The sequence below is a fragment of the Sitophilus oryzae genome, unplaced genomic scaffold (genome assembly GCF_002938485.1).
Source record: "Sitophilus oryzae breed Bouriz unplaced genomic scaffold, Soryzae_2.0 scaffold_85_pilon_pilon, whole genome shotgun sequence".
Classification (NCBI taxonomy): Eukaryota; Metazoa; Arthropoda; class Insecta; order Coleoptera; family Curculionidae; genus Sitophilus; species Sitophilus oryzae.
In genome coordinates this window covers 972,897-995,175 of record NW_022147483.1, presented here as the reverse complement: position 1 = coordinate 995,175, position 22,279 = coordinate 972,897, and the positions used below count along the sequence as shown (strand labels likewise).

General features: G+C 32.2%; 1 protein-coding gene across 6 annotated transcripts in view; it reads left to right on the top strand.

Annotated features, from left to right (window-relative positions):
- The window catches only part of LOC115890223 (protein bric-a-brac 1-like), a 506,239-nt gene that overhangs the window by 384,131 nt on the left and 99,829 nt on the right, over nucleotides 1-22,279 (top strand). For 4 of the 6 annotated variants that reach the window (XM_030910400.1, XM_030910399.1, XM_030910401.1 and 1 more), the window contains one exon: nucleotides 20,930-20,953. The exons of the other annotated variants lie outside the window; for them this stretch is intronic. In XM_030910400.1, coding sequence (XP_030766260.1) covers nucleotides 20,930-20,953 — 24 coding nt within the window. The remainder of the gene's footprint in view (nucleotides 1-20,929; nucleotides 20,954-22,279) is intronic. 6 annotated transcript variants of the gene reach the window in all.

Here is a 22,279-nt window from a genome sequence, read left to right as displayed (position 1 = left end):
GGCGAATGCAGATTCTGTGGGGAAGATGGTGAAACACCAGTACACCTCATCACTGGAGTGCGCCGAGACGACAACCATTTGTGCCATGAATTTTGGTACGACTGATATTGGAGATGGAGAACTACCCTCTATAAAACCGTCCCAGATACTGGCTTTTGTCAAAGCCCTGGGACTGTATGATGAGTTATGATTCAAGAAAGGGGGACACAATGGATCTGTAAGGTCGAAGTGATTAACCCCCCTCCCACTCATTCTAAATTCTAAATTCTACAGAGTGGTCTTCTGTCAGACACCTCGTGCTAAACATTCCTCTATATTTCGTAAAAGCGTGCAATTGTAATAATGGGGATGTATACCGGGTGCGTCTCAAAAGTGGCTCAAACCCTATAACTTTTTTATTTTTTTTTAGATAAAAAAAACGAGATTTGGTATGTTAGTATACGACATAAATTAGGATTGATTGACGTATTCAATTGTTTTCGGTCACTTCCTGTTTCACCGGAAAGAACTACAACTTTTGATTTTTAAATATATTATTTTACTTTATTCGCTATAAAATGACGCTCTAAATACAATGACATATATCATATGTCATATAACTTTTGACTTTCTCGTCTAAAAAAATTTTATTTTAAATTTCAATCTAGAGTGCCATGGCTGTGTTAAAAACACTAATTTTTAATCAAGGAGCCTTGGAAAAATAGATTTGATCGTCCAATGTTTTTCCTGTCTTGTCCGGGCCGATTAAAAGATGCCCAAATCGTATTTTTAATCATATCTCGATTTTTTCGAATGGAACGAGGGTGGCTCATTAGCGTATTTGGAAAAAGCATTTTTTACGAATAATTTGGTACCACACACTTGGTATTTCGAGTCAAATTCTTGTTATGAACCGCATGTCACAATTTTAAATAAACCATATATGCGAAAATGTCAAAAGTTGACATATGATATGTCATTCTATTTAGAGTGTCATTTTCTATCGAATAAAGTAAAAAAATACCGAGGGTGCCGTTTAAAAATCAAAAGTTGTACTCATTTCCGGTGAAACAGGAAGTGAACAAAAACAATAATTGAATTCAATCCTAATTTATATCATATTATACTAACATACCAAGTCTCGTTTTTTATCTGAAAAAATAAAAAAGTTGTAGGGGGTGAGCCACTTTTGAGACGCATCCTGTATAGCTTCAAGTCATTAGACGTTCAATAAGTTAATAAAGCGATAAAATCATTTTTGGATACTATATGATTTTTGTTATTTATCTGTTTGTTTTATTATAGACATATATGTACTAAAATTAAGTTGGGTATGTAGTAATTTTCCATAAATACATATTGGAAAATTTTTATTGATGGCCAACGACAATTTTTTCTTAATGGTTGACGTTAGCACCATAAAGCTACTACAAATCTAATGATCGAAAAAAGGTTGCTCAAACAAAAAATACCAAGAAAACAAAGACTTAAGGGTTGATATTGAAAGATACTATTTTTAGTAATTAAATAATAAAAACACAGAACCTTTCCGATAAACTACAATTCAACACATTTAATCAACTATAAATCACAAATAATACGTCAGGAAACTTTAATAAACACAGACAGCATTGAAACGAGCGTGCTGAAGTGCCCCATCACACTGGCGCGACCGACAGCGCTCCGTGCTTATCTTCCCAAAAAATAAATCAATTTTGTTTATTTAATCATATTTCTAACACGGCCAATTCTGACACGGACTTCGCTCTCGAAGTCATTCTATTCGGAATCGGCTATTGAATATCAGGAAGGAATTCTTCATTGCTATCCACCAAAGGTGATATTCTGAGTAGTCAGTTGTTCTTATAGGAATTGGTATCTTAATTAGAGAGGTTTCTTTATAACAAATCCAGCTACTACTCTATTAGCTAATCAATTTACTCATAACCTTCCAGACTTTCAATACTCATTTATTACATTCTCAGAAATATTTTTTTTTCAATCTTATATGTTACATACTTATATGTTACATGTTACTTCAACATTTAAACAACAGTGCAAAGCGTCCATTCTATCAACAGTCAAATATAACAACAGTGCAAAGCGTCCATGCTTTCAACACTCAAATACTACAACAGTGCCAAGCGTCAATGCTTTCAACACTCAAATACTACCACAGTGCAAAGCGTCCATGCTTTCAACACCCAAATACTACATCAGTGCAAAGCGTCCATGCTTTCAACACCTAAATATTACTAAAACATTACTAAATTAGTATTACATTACTAACAGCACTCACACATTACTCACAGTGCAAAGCGTCCATGCTTTCAACACATTCATTTATAACACGTGCCATTCGTATTCTGATATCTACATTAACTAATTATAATTAATATTTTTATCATCATTTTTTTTATATTTCTGCAATACATACCAAAACTTAAGTAGACAATGACTAATAAACAAAACTAGTTCAACACATATACAAAAAATAAGTGCCATCTCAGTAATGCATCTCATCTATTAATAATTTGCGTTTTAAAATTAGTTAGTTGAAATCCCCTGCATAAAACCACAGATAAAATAAACTCTCAATTTTTTGCATTTTGAATAAAACAAATTGAGAAAAATAGAAACAAACATAACAAATGCAATTGAATAATATTACTATTTACGAGTAATAATTAATAAGTTCAGTTAGAATGTTTAATTTTGCTAATATTTTAATAAAATAAAAACATAACGCTTGCTTAGAATGACCCAATAACAAAATATCGCATGTATGACATAATGACTAATTTAGCCAAAACAACAAAACAAGACTATTTTAACCTGCAAGAAATAAGTAAAAAAACAACAGCAGCCTTGCAAACAAAAGCAACCATATTTATCACTTCGCCTGAATAAATACCGATCAATATTTTTTTTGACAAAAACTTCCTGTATTGCTATTTGTTATGCAATTAAAAAAAACTTATTCCGAATTAAAATTTAAACGGTGTGGCTAATATTTTAAACCAACCATTCTGTACCAATGTATTTACCAGTAATAAATAGATCATTAAAACTTATTCAGACAATTTCAGACCATAAAAACTTAATTAAACTTAAATCGCTATGAAATAATGCAGAAAATACTTGTTTTAATAACATTCACTGTAATATTTCCCTCCCTAACTTTATACAGGCTATCTGTTTAGGCTCTGAAACTGCTAAATGTTCCAACTGCTTAATATAAACACTGCAATGCTCAATCTAAATGCGACAATGCTTCTGAGTTTTGCGACATGACGCCGTGACTCATTTTCTTTAATTAACTGAACTATTAACTTTTCGTACTTTTCCAAAGCCACAAACATCAACCAATACTTTCAATTTGTAAACCTAATTAGAAACTTGTACTTATCTTATTCCAATGCATCCTCCACGTTTCACCATGCCACTCAAAAGCTTATTGTGGTGTAAGCTCTATCCCACTTCTGATTTTAGCAATTAAATAATAAAAACACAGAACCTTTCCGATTAAACTACAATTCAACACATTTAATCAACTATAAATCACAAATAATACGTCAGGAAACTTTAATAAACACAGACAACATTGAAACGAGCGTGCTGAAGTGTCTCATCACACTGGCGCGACCGACAGCGATCCGTGCTTATCTTCCCAAAAAATAAATCAATTTTGTTTATATAATCATATTTCTAACACTATGGTATGCGAAACAACATCTGAAGAGGAGTGACTAGAACTGAGAAGTTTTTGCTCTGTGTGTGTGTGCGCTCTTACAAAATAAAAATAAACATCCAGTATCTTTGTAGAATTTGTAAAAAAAACATTTGTCTACAGTGCTCAAGAAAAATATGTTTAAATTGCTGCGCGTATAAAAATATGTATGTGAAAATATTACCTTTTTATGTTTACCACTTATTTTTTAAATTAATGTTTGATTGCCGATTCACAATTGTTTCTATTACGTATATATATATTTTTAAGTAACTCACACACACATGTAAACTTATAAAAGTATAGACAGATATAAAACATTTTGTTTTCTATTAAATTATGTAATTTAATAGAGGTTTCTACCAGACCAGTCTGTAGCTATTAAAGGAGAATTATTCTTTTTAAATTTGATTAGATTTTTTTGATTTTATAATTCGGTTCTTGAGTTTTTCAGATCTACTACCCTTTAAAAATCTTGCAGTTATTTAGAAGGGACCCTGTATAGCTTTATTTTACCGTCTTATTTGACTTTTTAATGACACTGTGTGTATTCCTTCCACGTTACCTCCCACTCGTTTCTCAATTAATATCGCCGATATGCGCGACATCTAGCGGTTCGACCGCCCGGAATTCAAACGATGTGATATCGAACTCCTTGGCCGCCCTCCTTGCCCCCCTAGCCGCCCCCTGTCCCCAAGGCGGCCGGGGGACACCTCCGCCCTATTAATTAGAAGGAATTGCATTCTTCAGTCTGTCCTCTCGGGCATCGAGGAATCCCGAACGCTTGTAATATCACCTCGTGCAATTTCTATGGAGAAGAAATATGAAAAGGGTCATTCTCTAGTTTTTTTTGTCTTTAAAAACAATTTTTTTGAGGTGATTCGTATAATTTGACAAATTACATGTAAATCACTAAAAATAATGAACAAAACATGTAAACAAAAAAGACCACATCACGAATTGTTGGTTAGGCTCAAAATTTCTTCTGAAATAAATTTTGTGTTCAATCCAATCCAAACACTGGAAGAATATCATAAATATTAAAACATTTTTAAATTATCCTGAACCCTGAACGATTCATATACAACAGTAGAAAGCTTTAGAAATATTAAGTAGATTATGGTTAACTTATTCTTGTTCTTTGGTCTGCTTTTAATAATACAATTTAATTAGAATTTAGGATAATCTTTACTAGTATTCCGACCTTTCGATCATCTTTAATTTTTTTTCAAGGAACAACATTGAACAAGTTGTAGATTTTCAATTAAACAATTAAGGAGATTTTCTACAAAACTACTACTATAAAGTAAAAAAAAAATATTTTTTTTGGAGAATGACCCAGGCTAAGGCAGAAATTTTCACCCTTTTCAGTTTTTCAATTAAGAAATTAAGAATTGTTCGGTAATTCTTTTTTCTTTTTCTGCCTCTCTTCATTCTTTCTGCCTGCCCAAGTCGATGGTCGACAATGGAGCTCCCTAATCCTATTAGGGAACGAAGGGCATATTCTGGGAGGGATCGATCCCCTTGAGCGACCCTAAAAGGATTTTTTTTCCAATGGAAGGAATATTTTTTCATTTTTTTTGTAAATTTTTAATTTAATTCTGATAATTTTTCTTATATTTATTACAATTGATGTACAGGGTGTCCCAATATTTTGTGAGCTCTTTGTGTATTTTATTTTAAGATATATTCTATGTATCCTAATAATATATCTAATTCTGTTTCTTTTTTCTTTACAGGTAAGTGTCAATACATTTTCATGTACACTTGACAATTATTGACTGTCAGTACGATTATAGAGAGTCTATTTTCTTCATTGGTAAGTAGTTTACACCTGTTATTTATTTTTTTTTTCTATATACAGCGTGTTTCAGAAAACGTGTGTAAAAATAAAATTTATTTCTTAAATCAACATAAGTCCGATTCTAATTTGTTTCATGGCTACAGAAGGTTAAAATCGTCATTTTTTTCGATTTATTATAATTTTTTAAGTGCTTTTAGCGATTCAAATGATATTTCGAGGGTAAAAGTTACCATAAGTGTCATTTTTTAGTAATATTCAATATTATGCGAATATTTTTCTAAAAAAAAAATGTTTATACGCATTACATGCTGTATGAAACACCCTGTATCTTAGCGTCTCGGATTATTTTTTTTTCTCTTCCAAGTGCATTAAATAAAAAAAAAACAAGATTATTAAAGAAACAATATACCAATTAAAATACTCATTATATTTATTATTAGAAAAAAAAATACAAAAAACTGAAGACGTTTTTATTATGAATAATTTCAAAATTATTCATTATTTTTCAAAAGTATCTTTTTATTTTTATTACTGAGTAATTAGTTTATAACTTATTGTTTTAAACATGATTAATTATTATTATTAACATTATAAATAACTTTATATTGGGTTTTTCATTGTCTAAAATACAATAATTTATTATATTTTTCTAGTTTTCTATCTAAAATTAACTGTGTGCATCTTTATTCCCTTCATTATTTCGTCTATACGACCCCCTTTTCCTTCACTTATAGCCACCCTTTTAGTTCACCCTTTAAAGCGACGACAGTCTTCTGTTTCGCGATCGTGCGCGATTAAATCTTTCGGGAAACATCGTGTTTTCGGCGTGTCTGGATCATTGTCTTGTCCTTAGACCATGGACATCTTTGCTGGACACTTTTTTTCCTGATCTTGGCTTCAAAACGAGGCAAAGCAGGGAGAGTGAAGTGTCGAGGTTTCGCATGGATATATTTCTTGACTGGTAGTACACATTGGTCAAATGTTTTCTTTCTGAGATAAAGAGGCAAATAGTAACTGAACGCTTCATAAACTTATTTTTCTTTTTATTAAATAATAAACGTACTTTTTGCCCTTGATCTTCGAGTTCTTTGGTTGCTGATATCAGCTTTATCCGACCTCTTGCTAGGATAACTACATCGTTTGCAAAGGCTAGGCACTGATGTCTTTTTGTATGCCTAAGACCATCTCTGATTTTTTTTGGGGGTATCTCCAATACACAGGACTCCTCCTATAGTACTACAATACCCCCAAAAAAATCCTTAATGGGTATTTCGCCACTGCACTGCAAGAAAATCTACAAAATAAAACAGTTATTTTTTGTAAACACTTCTGCGTTAAACCTAAACGGATACTGCTTGTCAGAAGTTATGTTTACAGTTATACAAATTTGCCTAATAAAGAAAAAAATGCTTAACGTTTCGGAAAGTTTATCTCTTTCCGTCGTCGGAAGCAAAAAAAATACAAAGAATAAAGAAAAAAACTATTTAAAATATTTAAATTCAACTATTCGAGAACACTTTATTTATTTTTTTTAACTGATACGTCTACAAAAACCGTTGACGTTCTGTTAAAATGACATTATATCAAGTTAAACTTCAAAATTAACAATTACTACCTGATAACAATTGTTTAATAAGGTAAAACCAAAAAGCCCCAAACTTTCTGTATGATTATTTTTAATTTTTACGTATGTTATGTTTATTTATGTTCTTTAAAATCAAAGAAACGATTGCTATACATTACTAACATCTACAGATGCACGAGCAATACATTTATTTTTATTAGATTGTAGATTTTGTAGGTCTGTAAACCTCACTGTTGACAAGTAGTTTCCGTTTGGATTAACGCAGCGTGTTAACAGAAAATAACTATTTTATTTTGTAGATTTTCTTGCAGTGGCGAAATACCCATATAGTATTTTGGAAAGATGAATCCGCCACATAGTTATAGACATTTTTTTAATATTCCTTAAGTCAATATGGAAATAATATTCACCATCTAGTCACCTTATGCTCTAAGCTCCTCTATCCAGAGGCGGTTTTCTGGACGGTTTGACTCCTTTTCCGCTCCCTCTGCTGGCCAAGGTGAAAACCTAGACGCCGAAGGGTGACGTGGGGGTGAACGGAGGGTGAAAGCAACGCGGAAGGCTCGGGGGATGTCGAGGGTGTTGGGTGGGGGTTGAATGAAAGGGGGATCGAGTCAGCGGTTGTCCCGGAATTTCCGGTAAGATTCACTCCGGTTCCGGGTTCGGTCTGGAGTGGTAGTCGCGTTTTAAGAAGGAGGCGGTGGCATTAAAAGGGGTAGAATTATGCTAGGTTATGTTTTGAGGCTTTTTCGAGATATTTTTAACTTTTTTTCGGTTATTTTTAAAGTTATTTAACAGCTTTTTATCTATTATTATGTTTGTAATGTGTGTAAATCAATGTCACAATCAAGTAAAAAATATAGTTTGTATTTTTTTAAACGGAACACCCTGTATATTACTCTATATTTAGATTCTACGATTGAAATAAAGGTAAATTTGATTAAGGCTTATCACACTTACACCTTACCGTTTTTTGGAATATTTTCAATTTTATGAAATTGCAGTAAAATTTTTAAGGCTTCATTTCTCCAAGGGTATTAAAGTTTTTAATAGTAAATATTTACTAAAGTTTATTTATTGATCAGATATTGTGTTGCAATAATAAATAAATTACTACCTTGTACAGAGTATCTAGAAATTTATATTAGTACAGAGTATCTAGAAATTTATACTAGTTGAAGCCTGGCGCATCCGCCACGACATCTGAAAAAAAAAACTTTTTATTTTTTGTTTAATTAAATGAAAAACAAACAATCCGGCGACGACAGTTTTTAGAAGAGCCAATTAGCTATCTTTTAGTAAAAAATGCAACTTTCTAGAGCAAGTCGTTACTTCAGTAGAGACGACACAGGTAAACATTAGCATTTTATATATGTAGATAATTACTAGCTTTAAACGGCAATAACTTGTTTAATTTAAATGGAACACTCTGTATATTTTACGAGAATCAGATGCACAATTTAATTATCTATTAAATTGCGTTATACTATTTTTTAACTATCTCTTCAATTTTTTGTAGAAAATGAATTTTCTTATAATTTAGACTTCATTTATCACTATATCTTTGGAATATTGACATTTTAGATTATTTTTAAAGATGGAACAAATTTTCAAAGAGTACAGATACTAATATTGTCGATATAGTTCGCCTATTTCATTAAAAAATAATAAAAACTGTTTAAAGATAGTAATTATTTAATATAAATTTTTAGACACTCTGTATAAGGTAGTATTTTGTTTATTATTGCGACACAATATCTGATCAATAAATAATCTTCCGTAAATATTTAGTATTAAAACATTTAATACCCTTGGAGAAATGAAGCCTTAAATTTTTTACTGCAGTTTCACAATATTGAGAATATTTCAAAAACGGTAACTTTTAAGTGTGATAAACATTAATCAAAATTTACCTTTATTTCAATCGTAGAATCTAAATATAGAATAATATACAGGGTGTTCCGTTTAAAAAAATACAACTATAATAGTTTTTACTTATTTGCGACACTTTGTATCTTGTAGAATTATCTTTAAATTGTAGCTCTAATAGTCGTTCAAAGAACCCAAAACTTACAATTTGTAAAAATCTAATCGTTTAGCCACAATACTCCGTGTCATATGTGGTATACAAGCAAAATGTGGAGAAACCAGAAATATAATATCTGCATAAAAATATACGGAACAGATATATGATATAAAATGAGTCTTAGGTCATTAAGTATTATAATTATCTATATGATTCAGAAATGGAAATACTTATCAAATCTTAAGATTTTATTACATATAAGCATGTATCTGTTATAACATTTCTAAGAAAAATTTCTTTAAATAATACCAATCGACCCCTCTACGTCTTTTCGATCAAACCTAGACCCAATGTTTTGCATATTTAATCGGAAGATTACGGTCATCGAGGCAATGTTGAAGGATCCGCGCCACAGAAGACAAGTAATCACATACTTTCCTCGACCGAAAAGACCTTATTTAGGCCCCCTACTTCGGCATGATCCCCCCACGATAAACACGGTGAAAATTCGGTTGGTTCGCAAATTATAGGTGGCTCTGTCTGTCTGTGTCTATACTATTGGCTTAGCAGTATTATTGGCATTACGGCCTTTTGGGGATGCAGTTAGGACATCGGTATTTGCATGTAATTGGCCGAAAATGTAGACGTTCTTGTCGTTGGGTTCGGGATATCACTGTGTTTTGTGTCACTGATAGCCCAGAGATGAAAAAATTTCCATAGGATTGATCGAATTAATTCCTGATTTGATTTTTTGTGATGATGAGGCGCATCACGATTTTTAATGCTGAGACCGGGAAAATTACATTTACAGACCTCTAAAAAGCAAAAATAAAAATTCACGTTATAACAGCCCAAGTAGCATCTATCTGACTTCGAACTAAATCTGACCTGAAGCGACGTCAGACTTTGTGCAAATTTAGGTCGGGTGCTGGTGGTACCACCGGTGACGTCGCTTTCCTATTAAAAGCGACGTCGTTCGATCCGAGTCGGTAAATCCAACGATCTGTCGACGTACAGAATAACAACGTACCATTTTTATTAATTTCCCAACGTCGTTCCCACGTTGGCTTGCACGACGTACATATACTTGAACTAGCTCGACGTCTACCCGTTGTCCGAATAGGATACGTCCCACTGATAATCTCTAAAGTAACGTCCAATTATATTTTGTTGTATTTTATGTTCATATTTATAACCTAATTTACGTATCTCTATTTACGTCTGTAAATACAACCCATTAAGTAGCATTTGCGGCCTAATGAACATCATGAACATAACCTAATAAAAAGTTTTTGTAAACAAACTTAATTTTTTTTATTAAGCCTAAAAAACACTAAAAAGGCATTTAGACATTCATCTACAATTTACAGAAAGCTAATAAATAGAATAATAATAGTAGTAGTGATGTCTTGCCTCCACCCACGAATGCTTTTTATCCGGAAGAGATGCTGCAGTACACTGGTGCATCTTAATTTCATTTTTTAGCTTAGGAAACCAGCAGACTCCATCCTCCTCCCACATGTGAGATACTGGTTCCAATTCTTATAAATTTTGTATATATACTATCTTAAAAAAGTGGCTGCCCATTTTTTTTTAAGGAGAAAACAAAAACTAAAATATAGTTGCACAAATTCACAAATCACTGATACGCAAAGTGAGGTTACGTGGCGTACGTTGGACTTATATACGTCATAATACGATTGCCGGTCGCCCGGTTTGATGACTTCGGTCGTGTGAGACGACTAATGTTGGAGACCCGGTCGGAATTGGTATATTGGTAGTTCATATTAAGTCGGACACAGGAATCCGCCATTCTTAACAAGTATCTGTCAGCCATTTTAAAATCGTTTTTTGTTTTTAAAATTTATATTCACATTCCGATTTCTATTAGAATAATATTGATAAGGTTGAGTTTGGGGGGAACCACAGTACAGTTTTATGATTAAACCAGCTAGAAAATAAAAAAAATATTTTGCGAGTTACTTTTTTATAGATATTTTTATTTCATAAATCTACCTAATTTTGAAGGCGCTCATTGTTTTCCGGAGTATTTTAATCAGACATATCAAAAAAGTGACTTCCGTTGACAAAACTGATGTCTGGATTAATGATTCAGAATTATTATAATATGAAATTAGGTAGGCACTTATAGTTATATTCGAGGAGGAGTGATTATGAATTCATTTGTAATTAGGTAGTTTGGTTAGGTTTTTATGTATTCTTGGTAGAGAATATGAAACCAAACGTAACGTAAGTGCTTAGCGACGAATTTTAAGTGACTAAAATCCAACGTAATATGACGTTGGTAATTCGTAGAATTACATTCCCTATTAGGTCAGATACCGACGTCGAGGCGACCCGAATCTGTATTCCCCATTTAGGTGCAAATAAGGGTCGTCAGGCGGTCGAACCGACGTTGGTACCCGACGTCGAGTTTATTGGAGGCGACGTATACCCGACGTTAGATAACGTCCAAATGCTACTTGGGAGAATATATGAATATAAAATATTTTTTTTGCAATAAAAAGGGCGCCTAAAAGAGCGTCTAGGACGTGACCTCTCCAAAATTATCATCGATTGTCATTTCCCAGCCGTCTTTGACGCCGTTTTTTTACCGTATTAAATATTTGTTTTTTTTTTGAATCACCAGAATTATTTAATACTTTACTATTAGAATATAGGCGGACTTGCTTCATATAGACGGGACTTCTACGCGCGAAAAAGCAACGTGTATAGACAGCCCGCACGCTGTTCCAGAGAGCATAGTAAAAGATATATCAAAGAGCCACATTTCTTAAAATACTTGTTTTCCCGACGTTGCTAGCTCTCGGACTATAATACTTATGATATAGACATAATATGTAAAACTTATTATTTCAAAGAGAATTTATTCTAAACCATACACAAACGCATCAGAGGAAATAAAACGGACAAAGTAGAACTTTTAGCGCACTCCAGTAAAACAATTTATTACCTAGGGCATAATCGAACATCGTAACGTCTAATTCCGAAATATAAAATAAGGAATTTTAGTGTCTAAACTCTGGCGAAGAGAGTAAAATACGAGTTTTTTAACGATAGAAAGTTTGCGCGCAAAATATACGGCCGGATTTTTATTGGGCCAGGCAGACGCTGAAGGAAGGAGCAGCACGGCTACCCTCTCTCGCATACTATGTAATATTTTAACATTATAGAATATCTATAAAAATATGTTGTCCATAAAATTTTATCGATTGTAAAATAATGAAATTGGAGAGAATGTGCGGCCGCCGTATGGGGGGCCGCCATATTGCATTTTAAAAGCGGGGCAATAAAAATCGCCCGGACTCGCGTAAAAAGTTAACCAAAATGTTGCCGAAAGTGTACGAGGAACGATCGCAAAAATCGTCAAAACTATTTAATAGTCTCTATATAGATAATATACTGATGGGAGCACATTGTATTATTTTGTCTTTACTTTTTTCATGATTTATAGATCTTATTTCGTCAAACTTATTAACTTAAATAAGATTGAAAATATGATTTACAAAGTCAAACTCCAAAAAGGAAAAATCGAAGGTTTTCTAAATTTCATTGCTTGTTTTTGGCTTGCGGTAGAGATGAGCAAAATTGCGATTCTCCAAAACGCTATGGTATTTCGTTTTCATTCTTTGATCGATTGTTATTGATAGAATTTTAATTACCAGGGGATTAATTGGGCAGGGATATTCGGACACAATATTATCGGGCCATTGTTTCTTACGCGAAATTTAAATGCAGAATATTATTTGGAACTACTCGAAAATCATATTTTACCTGCTTTAAGGTGGGTTCATACAGCCAAATAAAATAAAATAAGAATAAAATAAAATAAGAAATAAGGAATTCTTATTTGTGTGCGTTCATACAGTCAAATAAAATAAAATAAGAAATATATATTTGCTCATGCGCAGTACGATGAGGCTGGATAAAAGTTAACTTTTACGATTGTTTATAGTAATTTTACTATTTATAGAATATTTATTTATTCGTTGCCTACTATATTATACATTTTACTTATGTGAAATTATAAAATAAATTAAATCCAAACTGAAAATAATTGTAGGTTAGAATTAAGCGTGCGCAAAGCCGTTTTCACATAAAATAAAACAAGAAGTTAAAAGATAAAGACTTCTTATTTTATTTGTTATTTTATTTGGCTGTATGAACGCATGTACGGTATCCCATATAACCAACTTTCTTATTTTATTTTATTTTATTCTTATTTTATTTTATTTGGCTGTATGAACCCACCATTACATGCTGCCGCTAGGGAAAATCAGGAAGTTTGGTACCAAATGGATGGCTGCTCGGCACATAGTACCCTGGCTGTTCGAGAATATTTAGACAATAGTTTTAACGGAAACGTTATTAGCCTAAATCATACAGTAAATTGGCCAGCAAGGTCTCCTGATATTTCGCCAAATGATTTCTTTCTCTGGGGCCAATTAAAAAACAGGATATAGAACGATAAAAAATTCCCAAATCTAGACGAGTTAAAAAATGCTATTTCTGCCGAATGCAATAGAATTTCAGTCATTACCAACTAGCGAATGTAAGAAGAGAATTTTATGATCGCCTGAGTTATTGTCTAGCAGTCGATGGAGGAATATTTGAACATCTTCTTAAATCCTAAAGTTCTAACAATTTAATAGTACCTAAATTAATAAGTTATTGAATATTGTAATAATACTATAATTAACCTTGTAATTGATTACTTTATTTTACTTTAATTCATATTAATTTTTATTTATAAATACATCTTTAAGATTTCCGATGTAGGAATGAGTTTTCAATAATAATAAAGCACTAAATAGGTAAATTTCTGAAATGACAACTTCATTTGACAGTTATCTTTTACCTTGACTGGGGCTCATAAGTAAATACAGGGCCATAAGAAAGGAGAAATATTTAAAAAGAAATCGGCGATAACTCGTAAACGAGCTAATCAAAAATATCTAACGTTATTCTTTTGAATGTGGGTTTTAGTGCTCTTCAATAAACCTAAATAGAATTATTCTCTAAAATAATTAGGGAAGCCAATAATTGACCCCATTAAAATTTACATGGGATTTCCTATGTCCCGTCCGACGATGCAACACCCGGTATAGGAGGACATTTTTACCAGTATGTACGTGCACATTATACCGGATGGTGACATCGTCAACCAATGCAAATTTTGAACTGTTTATTGAATGAAGAGAGACAACGTTTCTCTTAAGACATATTTTTTTTTGTTAATAATCGACCAGTCATTTCGTTCCAATATTTTCTTATTCTGGATATCCCCCAATATCAAACCATTCACTCCCTCCTTATCCCCCCATCGTCTTCCTCCTTCCTTCACATCCACACGGGTACGACGACCGGCGCGGCGTAGCAGCAACCGACCCCGAAATTTAAATAATTGAATACATGAATGGCTGATAGCGAACGAATGCATACTGCATGAGAGGCAAATTTGATAATAAATAAAACTAAATAACGTCAATGCCGGGCCCGAACTGACGACCGAACCAAACCGTAGACGACGGCTGGGAAGGGGGACTAAGGGGGTAGGTCCCTCAGTTTTCATAAATATTTATGGGGTTACAGAAGGCAGAGAAGAAGTATAAGGGTGGGTGGTTGGAGGTAGAGGTTTTTCTCGAGTTTGCGATACATACAGGAAAATGTAGTGTTTGGAGGGTTGAGGAAGATTGATGAGGGGTATTAGGGTACAATGAGGGAGTGGGATTAATATGATGTGTGGTCGAAAATTGTTATTTTTTGGAAGATTTTTATGGTTTTTTGAACTGGTCTAGATTATATGGGAGGGAGGAAATTAGGACAGTCTCAGTGCTTTGACAGAATCCAGTATCTGAGACGGTTTTGCAGGGGTTAGTTCTCCATCTCCGATATAAGTACACGGAAAAGAAGCTAAACTGGCTTAAAGATTATTAATATTGAACCAACGATATGCTAGTTTCCCCATTCCGCAAATCTAGTTATACTTCTTTTCAAGAAAACCTTATCCTTAGAAGCTAAGAAAATTTATCTTTTATTTAAGATTTACCTAGTATTGAAATTAAGATTATAACTACACTCCAGACAATTCGAGATAAAATCTTGTTTCTAGTACTACTTATACTTATTTGTAAATTAGCAAATTATTGCATTAAGTATAGAAATTCTTTGTGTACATGTAATAATTACTTTATTCAAGTGTAATATCATCTACTATAAAATAAAGCCTCTTCTTACTTTTAGGTTAGTTACTAGACGCGCCGACTAGGTAGTTTATAAAATTATAATTTTTTTTTGTTATCGTTTGTGCTTATGATATGTGAAAATGGAGGACCTTCTTCAGGCATGGGAGATGACGATTTGATCCCAAAATTTCAAGGTAAGTTTAGCAATAATCCTACATTATTTGATGACATTGGTTGGAGGTTAGGGGGACTCCATTTTAATATGCATTATTTTTTATACACTGGTGGTAAACTATATAGGTATGTACGCGTTTGGAAAGATTCAATTTTGTTTTAACAATTTTTATTACTGTCTCTCGTTTTTAATTAGTGATGCCGCTGTCCAATATCTACCTATATTGGGAAATTACACAGTTTTATTGTATTTTCTTATTACGAAAAGCATATAATTTGGTAGGTGATGTTTGGCTAATCTAATTTAAAATGTATTAACCATATCCGGGTATGGAATATTGAAATATCACCAGAATAACCCCGAATATGGTTAATACTTTTTAAATTAGATTAGCCAAACATCACCTACCAAATTATTTGCTTTTTGTAATAAGAAAATACAATAAAACTGTGTAATTTCCCAATATAAGGTAGATATTGAACAAGCGGCATCAGCATTGAAAACGAGAAAATAATAAAAATTGTTAAAACATAATTGAATCATTCCAAACGCGTACATACCTAATTTACCACCAATGTATAAGAAATAATGTATATTAAAATGGAGTCCCCCTAACCTCAAACCAATGTCATCAAATAATGTAGGATTATTGCTAAAATTACCTTGAAATTTTGGGATCAAATCCGTCATCTCCCATGCCTGAAGAAGGTCCTCCATTTTAACATATCACAAGCACAAACGATAACAAAAAAACTTTATATAAAGTACCCGGTGCGTCTCGTGTCGCAGAGGAGAAACAGAAACCAAATGAAGATAGGAATCAGGAATGCACTGTTGCGTTGTTGCTGTTGGGGATGGTCACTTAATATAAGAATAGTAACTCTTGGAAATGGGGTGTTATTCTCGCGCCGAGAATAATATACTTATTTAAAGTCTTAATACACCGATTTCAAGTAAAAGTTTTAAAAAAAGTTAAGAATACTACTTATTATTATATAAAAGAATTTATACTTCATTTAATAATAGTTTCTTCGTTGCTAAAGGATTTATTCACTTGATAGTAATATAAGTTTTTCTTAAATATAAGTCATTTTATTCTTTTTTTAGATTCAAAATTACTTAAAGTGACTATAACTATATTTAAAAAGCAAGTGTAAAAGTAAAATAGTTCCAAATATTTGTTGTACACATGGAAAGAATACTATCCTTAAAGAAAGTGTAAAATTTTAAGTGTATGATTGTTCTTGAATATAGAAATGATTTTTTTCCGTGTATATCCCCTTTGGTAGTTCTGTAAGGTCGCGGTGGATTAACTCCCCTAACCTAAATATTCTACATTCTGCATCGACCAAAAGACTCACCCTGTATAGATTCATAATTCTCTACCACTTTCAAACATCGTAGATATATTAGAATATTCGAAAAACTAAGGCATTATACATCACCAACATCAGAATTTCTTTCCAAAAGCACGAAACCCCCATAAATATCGTAGGTAAGAAAAGCCTCGTCTCTGCTTCATTAATAATTAATAAACGACTATTAAATTTTAAAACCTCATGCATTATAGATGGATGGGACAGGACGACCCCCTTAACAGGCGCCCATAACCTCAAAGATCCAGATCATATCTGTTGATGCCCATTCGGTCGTGTTCGTTTATCTCCCGGTGTCGTCTTAAAGATATAAAATAATTTTAACGATTACCCCTGTTGCCGTTTTTTCCATTTTTTCTTCTCTCTCTAATCGATTCGTTTCGATTTAATCCGTACTGGCGGTGCAGTTTGTTTCACCTGTAACCAGGGTTGGTGTCGTGTAGTAATTCTTATTTTTTGTGACATCAATTTAACGACAAGCGTTAGTTAAAATTAATAAATTTAATAAAACACGTGTTTATAATTATTATAATATTTATTATAAAGGTTAATAAAAAGTCACAAAACAGAACTTAAATGTGTAAGATACTCATTGCCATCTCTCCTTGTCTAGAAGAACCTTACTGAAATAGAAACAAAATGCCATTAGATACAAAATAAAAAAAATACATACAAGAAAAATATATCTTATCAAAACATTCAACTTACCAACTTAGAGATTATGTATAGAGTCTTCTACTCCGATACTCTGTTAAATTTTTCCTCCCAAAACACAGTCTAAAAGAATAAATAATAAAACTTAAGATATGTTGATATAGAGAGATCATGGAACAATTATGTTTACATAAAAAAAGCTAAAATTAAAATGCAAATAATTATAATAAATGGAGATTGTGTTTTCTAAGAGGGCTGGCTTTATATTTACAAAAACTACATATAAACATAATTAATTTAATATACTTACCCTTAAATTATAAAAACACTAATCACCCACGCTCTGAGACTTTCTCCTAAAACGTTCTTCGTCTTTCCTCCTAACTACGTTTTCAATCGATTACTTAATGCGCATCAGCTTTACAAGAAATCACGTGACGTGGCGTCATTTTTTACTAAATATATTAAGATAAACTTACACAAGTTTTGTGAATATATCTCGACACATGCAATTTTACTACAGTACGTCTGCTGGATCTGTGTCTATGAAAGGAATGCGGACAAAAAACATTTAAATAAACAACAATATATTTTATACGTCGACTTGACGAGTACGTCACCGCAAATCGCTCCGCCCACTCATTTTATTGACCACTTGCAAATTTGTCGAATTTTTATTGATGGGACACGTCGTCTATTTTTTTACGAAAAACATCGAGAGAATATCGTTTCCCCTCGTAGCTACAGAACGGACAGACGTACTGTACATGATTGTATTTCTGATATAAATTTAATTTTAGTATCAATATTTTTTTGTAAAATTACTTATATTTTTTTCAGTGTACAAACTGAAGGATGTTTTCCATAAGAAGATATAATATTCTTATGTGTAGAATACACGTAACAAATGAAATAAAAACGTGTCATATTATATACCCATCCCTGCTGGGCTGCTATTCTACCTTTTTTAATCGAAGCTATTGGAATTTAATCTGAACGGGTATTTGTTTCGCACAGTGTCGTGTAATAGCGCCCATTAATAAAGATTTACTGTTAATGGGGCATATTTTTTTAATTAAAACTTAATGTTACGACGCTGGGGCAGGCCAGTGTCGTGAACACAAGAAACTTGTCTCCCGTTCAAGCGCTAATGTTTTCGTGTTGTTTAATTTATATTTAAATATCAGTCAACACAGTTTTCAACCATATTATTTACTTGATTTTTTTGTAAAATATATAAAAATAAATTACAAACTTCTTAAGTTAGTGCCATTAAAAAATAAGTACCTACGGACCAAATAAATGACGTCTAGCTTGACTTGGTTTGACCAAGAATTGACCTCGTCAAAATTGTCATCGATTGTCGTTCCCCAGCTGTCGTTGACGCCGTTTTTTTTTCGATCAACAGGTATTTCTAATGTCGTAGAGAAATAAACTTTGCTGAAAAATATTATTGCTTCCTTAAATTTATACAGGGGTACCAAACATTGCTGATCTATTTTAAGGATATATTTTATATAAAAAGTTCGTTATTTCAAATAGAACAGCCTGTATTTTAAAAAAAATCCTAGCAGATTTAAATGCTCTTTCAAACTATATTAGGGTTTCCTATACCTATCTATCTAGCTCAGATTTTGAATAAAAACGATTTTTAAATAAAATGGCAATGAAGATGACTGGTGTCTGAATTTTCGAGTGGCAGTTAGTAACTATTTTCAAAATCTACATTGGTTTAGGGACATTATTATAAAAATAATATAATAAATGCCTTATTTTGTGTCCAAGGATCCAAATATTTCATAAAATACCGGGTGTTCCATAAGAAAAAAATATAACTTTGATGTGGATCTTAGTTCTGACGTACCCAGAACATTTCAAAATAATTTTAAATTATGCAATATTAAATTTCCTTCCCACATATACCCATAAAATATTTTGTTTCTACATCTTTCCGTTTTCGTATAATCAACCGAGACGAATGAGGTGCGCCACCCTGTATATAGGTGCCAGAAAATCGAACAATTTAGCTAAAAAATTGCTTAAAAATCTACTAATAAAATTATTGAATCATAGAAAATTACACTATTCATAAACTTTTAACTTCGCACCAGTTACCAATTGATACCGTTGCAATTAAAACAACCATGAAATAACGAGCCTTACATGAAATTTCATTCTTGTATTAATTACACCCCTAACTTATTTACACCCACCCCCTTCACCTGATCTGACACATGACACATGTCAAATTTTTTCTGCACGAAATCAAGTCAAACTGACACCATCATCGTGCGAACGATTGATTAAAATTCAACTCTATAGTTTCAATGCAGCGCAAAGTTTTGGATTTTTAAAGAAAAGCGGGGTGGAAAGCGTAGAGGAACTGGAATAAACATGCGTGATCCGGATTTTAATAGCTAATTTAAATTTCTGCTAATTCTCGCCGATCACGAATAACACAGACCGATCCTGGTTTAATTATAAGCAATTTGCTAACTAACTTTTATTTTGTTCTGCTAGTATGTCTATCTCTAATCGTTATTATTTTCCAGGGTTCGAAAATATCATCATGATATATATGATATACCATACGATCGAAAAAAAATGGTGTCAAAGACGGCTAGTTGACCATAAGAAGGTTGAAAATTGAGTAAAAATGATTTTTAAATGATGCAGTTTAAAATTTGAGAAAAAATATTTTTTTTGAAATAGATTTGTGTGTCTGGAAACGGGGGGCATCATCGATTGTTATTCCCCAGCCGTTTTTGACGCCGTTTTTTTTCGATAATACTGTATATTAACATTGATATTGGCACATCCTCATCTGATGTATTATTATATCAAGAAAAAATGTTATTAATATCAGTGATACTATAACTTCAGAACCTATATAAGGCTATAAATATCATGATATGTACCGTTATACAGGGTGAGTCCTAAATAAGTGCCCTTTTTCAAATAAGTCCACAATAACCGAGTTATTCAAGTTTGAAAATATTAAAAAAAAATGATTTGTTTTTAAAAAAAAATGTTGGAAGCCAGTGGCTTTTTTCTGCATTTGTATTTATTTTAGTGAGATCAGAGGTTTAAAAAGGTTTCTAAAATATGCAGGAAAATTTAATCGAAAATTCACGATTTTTAACATCTTTTTTTTTGAGAAAAAAAATTATAGACGTGACCCGGGTTCGAAAAATACCACTCTTCATCAATTAATTCTCAAATATTTTCACTTATTTAAGACTCACCCTGTATATATTTTAAAAAAAAAATATGAATTTTGGACATAATTTGTATAAGAATACACATACATAATTTTATATTGTTTTTGATTAAATTGTAGGCAAACCAAAGAATGTATGCTTTCGAATGTCATTAATACTGTTTTTTGTTACAGTTTATAAGGAGAACGTCAGATGGGGTGAGCAAATATTAAATTAATTAAATACAATTTTTAAATTTTTTAGAGGGATTTTAAAAAAGAATTTGTTGAAATTTGAAACATCGAAATTTATTTATTGAAAATAGAAGATATTTTTTTCGTTATTAAGTTTGCATTTTTTTTAATAATAAAAGTAGTACAATAAATGTAGAAAAAATAGAACAGTGTTATTTTCTGATAATGTATTTATGGCAAATTAGTACATAACTTAACTTAATTTTAATATATGTCTATAATAAAACAAGCAAATAAATAACAAAAACCATACAATATCTTCAACAACTCATTTTTCGTGTTTCAATGACAAAGAATAATTTTGAACGTTTTTAACTAATAATAAACAGTACTTTACAACACGAAAAAAAAAACAAACTCGTTTTTAAAATACCGTGAAATATCAAGCAGCGATGCCAAAATTACACCACTTCAACCTTGCCCTCTTGTAGCGCTCAGAGACAGAAAGGCCTAATTTATTTTAATCTCTTTTAAATTTATACAATTCCGTCCGATGGAAATATTAAAATGGGGCCTGTATAGTTGTGTTTTCGTGACGTTTTGACCCCAAAACATCCCCCCCCCTCTCCCCCGCCGCCGCGCGTCCTGCAGGCATTATCCCGTTTCCTGGGAAATTTCGTTGCGAATTTGTCGCCCTTCGGAATATTCAAGTGGGCTGTGCTGGGGCATTTGCATTTTGTTTGACATATTAGCGCTGTCACTGGAACGGCCGCCGCCGCGTGGATTCGAGGGCCATGGCAAGGAGCTGACATAATAATGGACAGATAGTATTTATATCCATTAGTTTATTTAAAAATTATATTTGTTTAGAGCTAGATTCTATACACCCTAGATTATAATCAGTGGCGGCTTGTGGTTATTATTGTAGGGAGGTCAATATTTAAAAATATTGCGTAAAATTAAAAATCGATTTTTGAGCAAAAAATCGATTTTTAATTTTTTGTACCGCTGTGGTGTACCGTTTAAAAAAAATTCCCGAGCTCATAATTTCATCGAAAATTGAGTGAGGAATTCAAATAAAATAGTTTCATATTTTTACGTTTATCGTAACATGGTTAAAAATTAAAATTAAGAATAAAACCTCGTTTTTTTTAGGTTCTTGCCAACGGAGTTTCATCTAAAGTTTACAAATATTAATACTCTGTAACTTTTTGATATATTGTGTTTTAACTCATTTAACGTCAGTTTTTTAGGTTAAGTTAAAAATGCATTAAATAAAAACTAAAAACTTGGACAATTATCTGTAATTACGTGATAATTGTGAAAATAGAACGACAGACATCGCTCGCA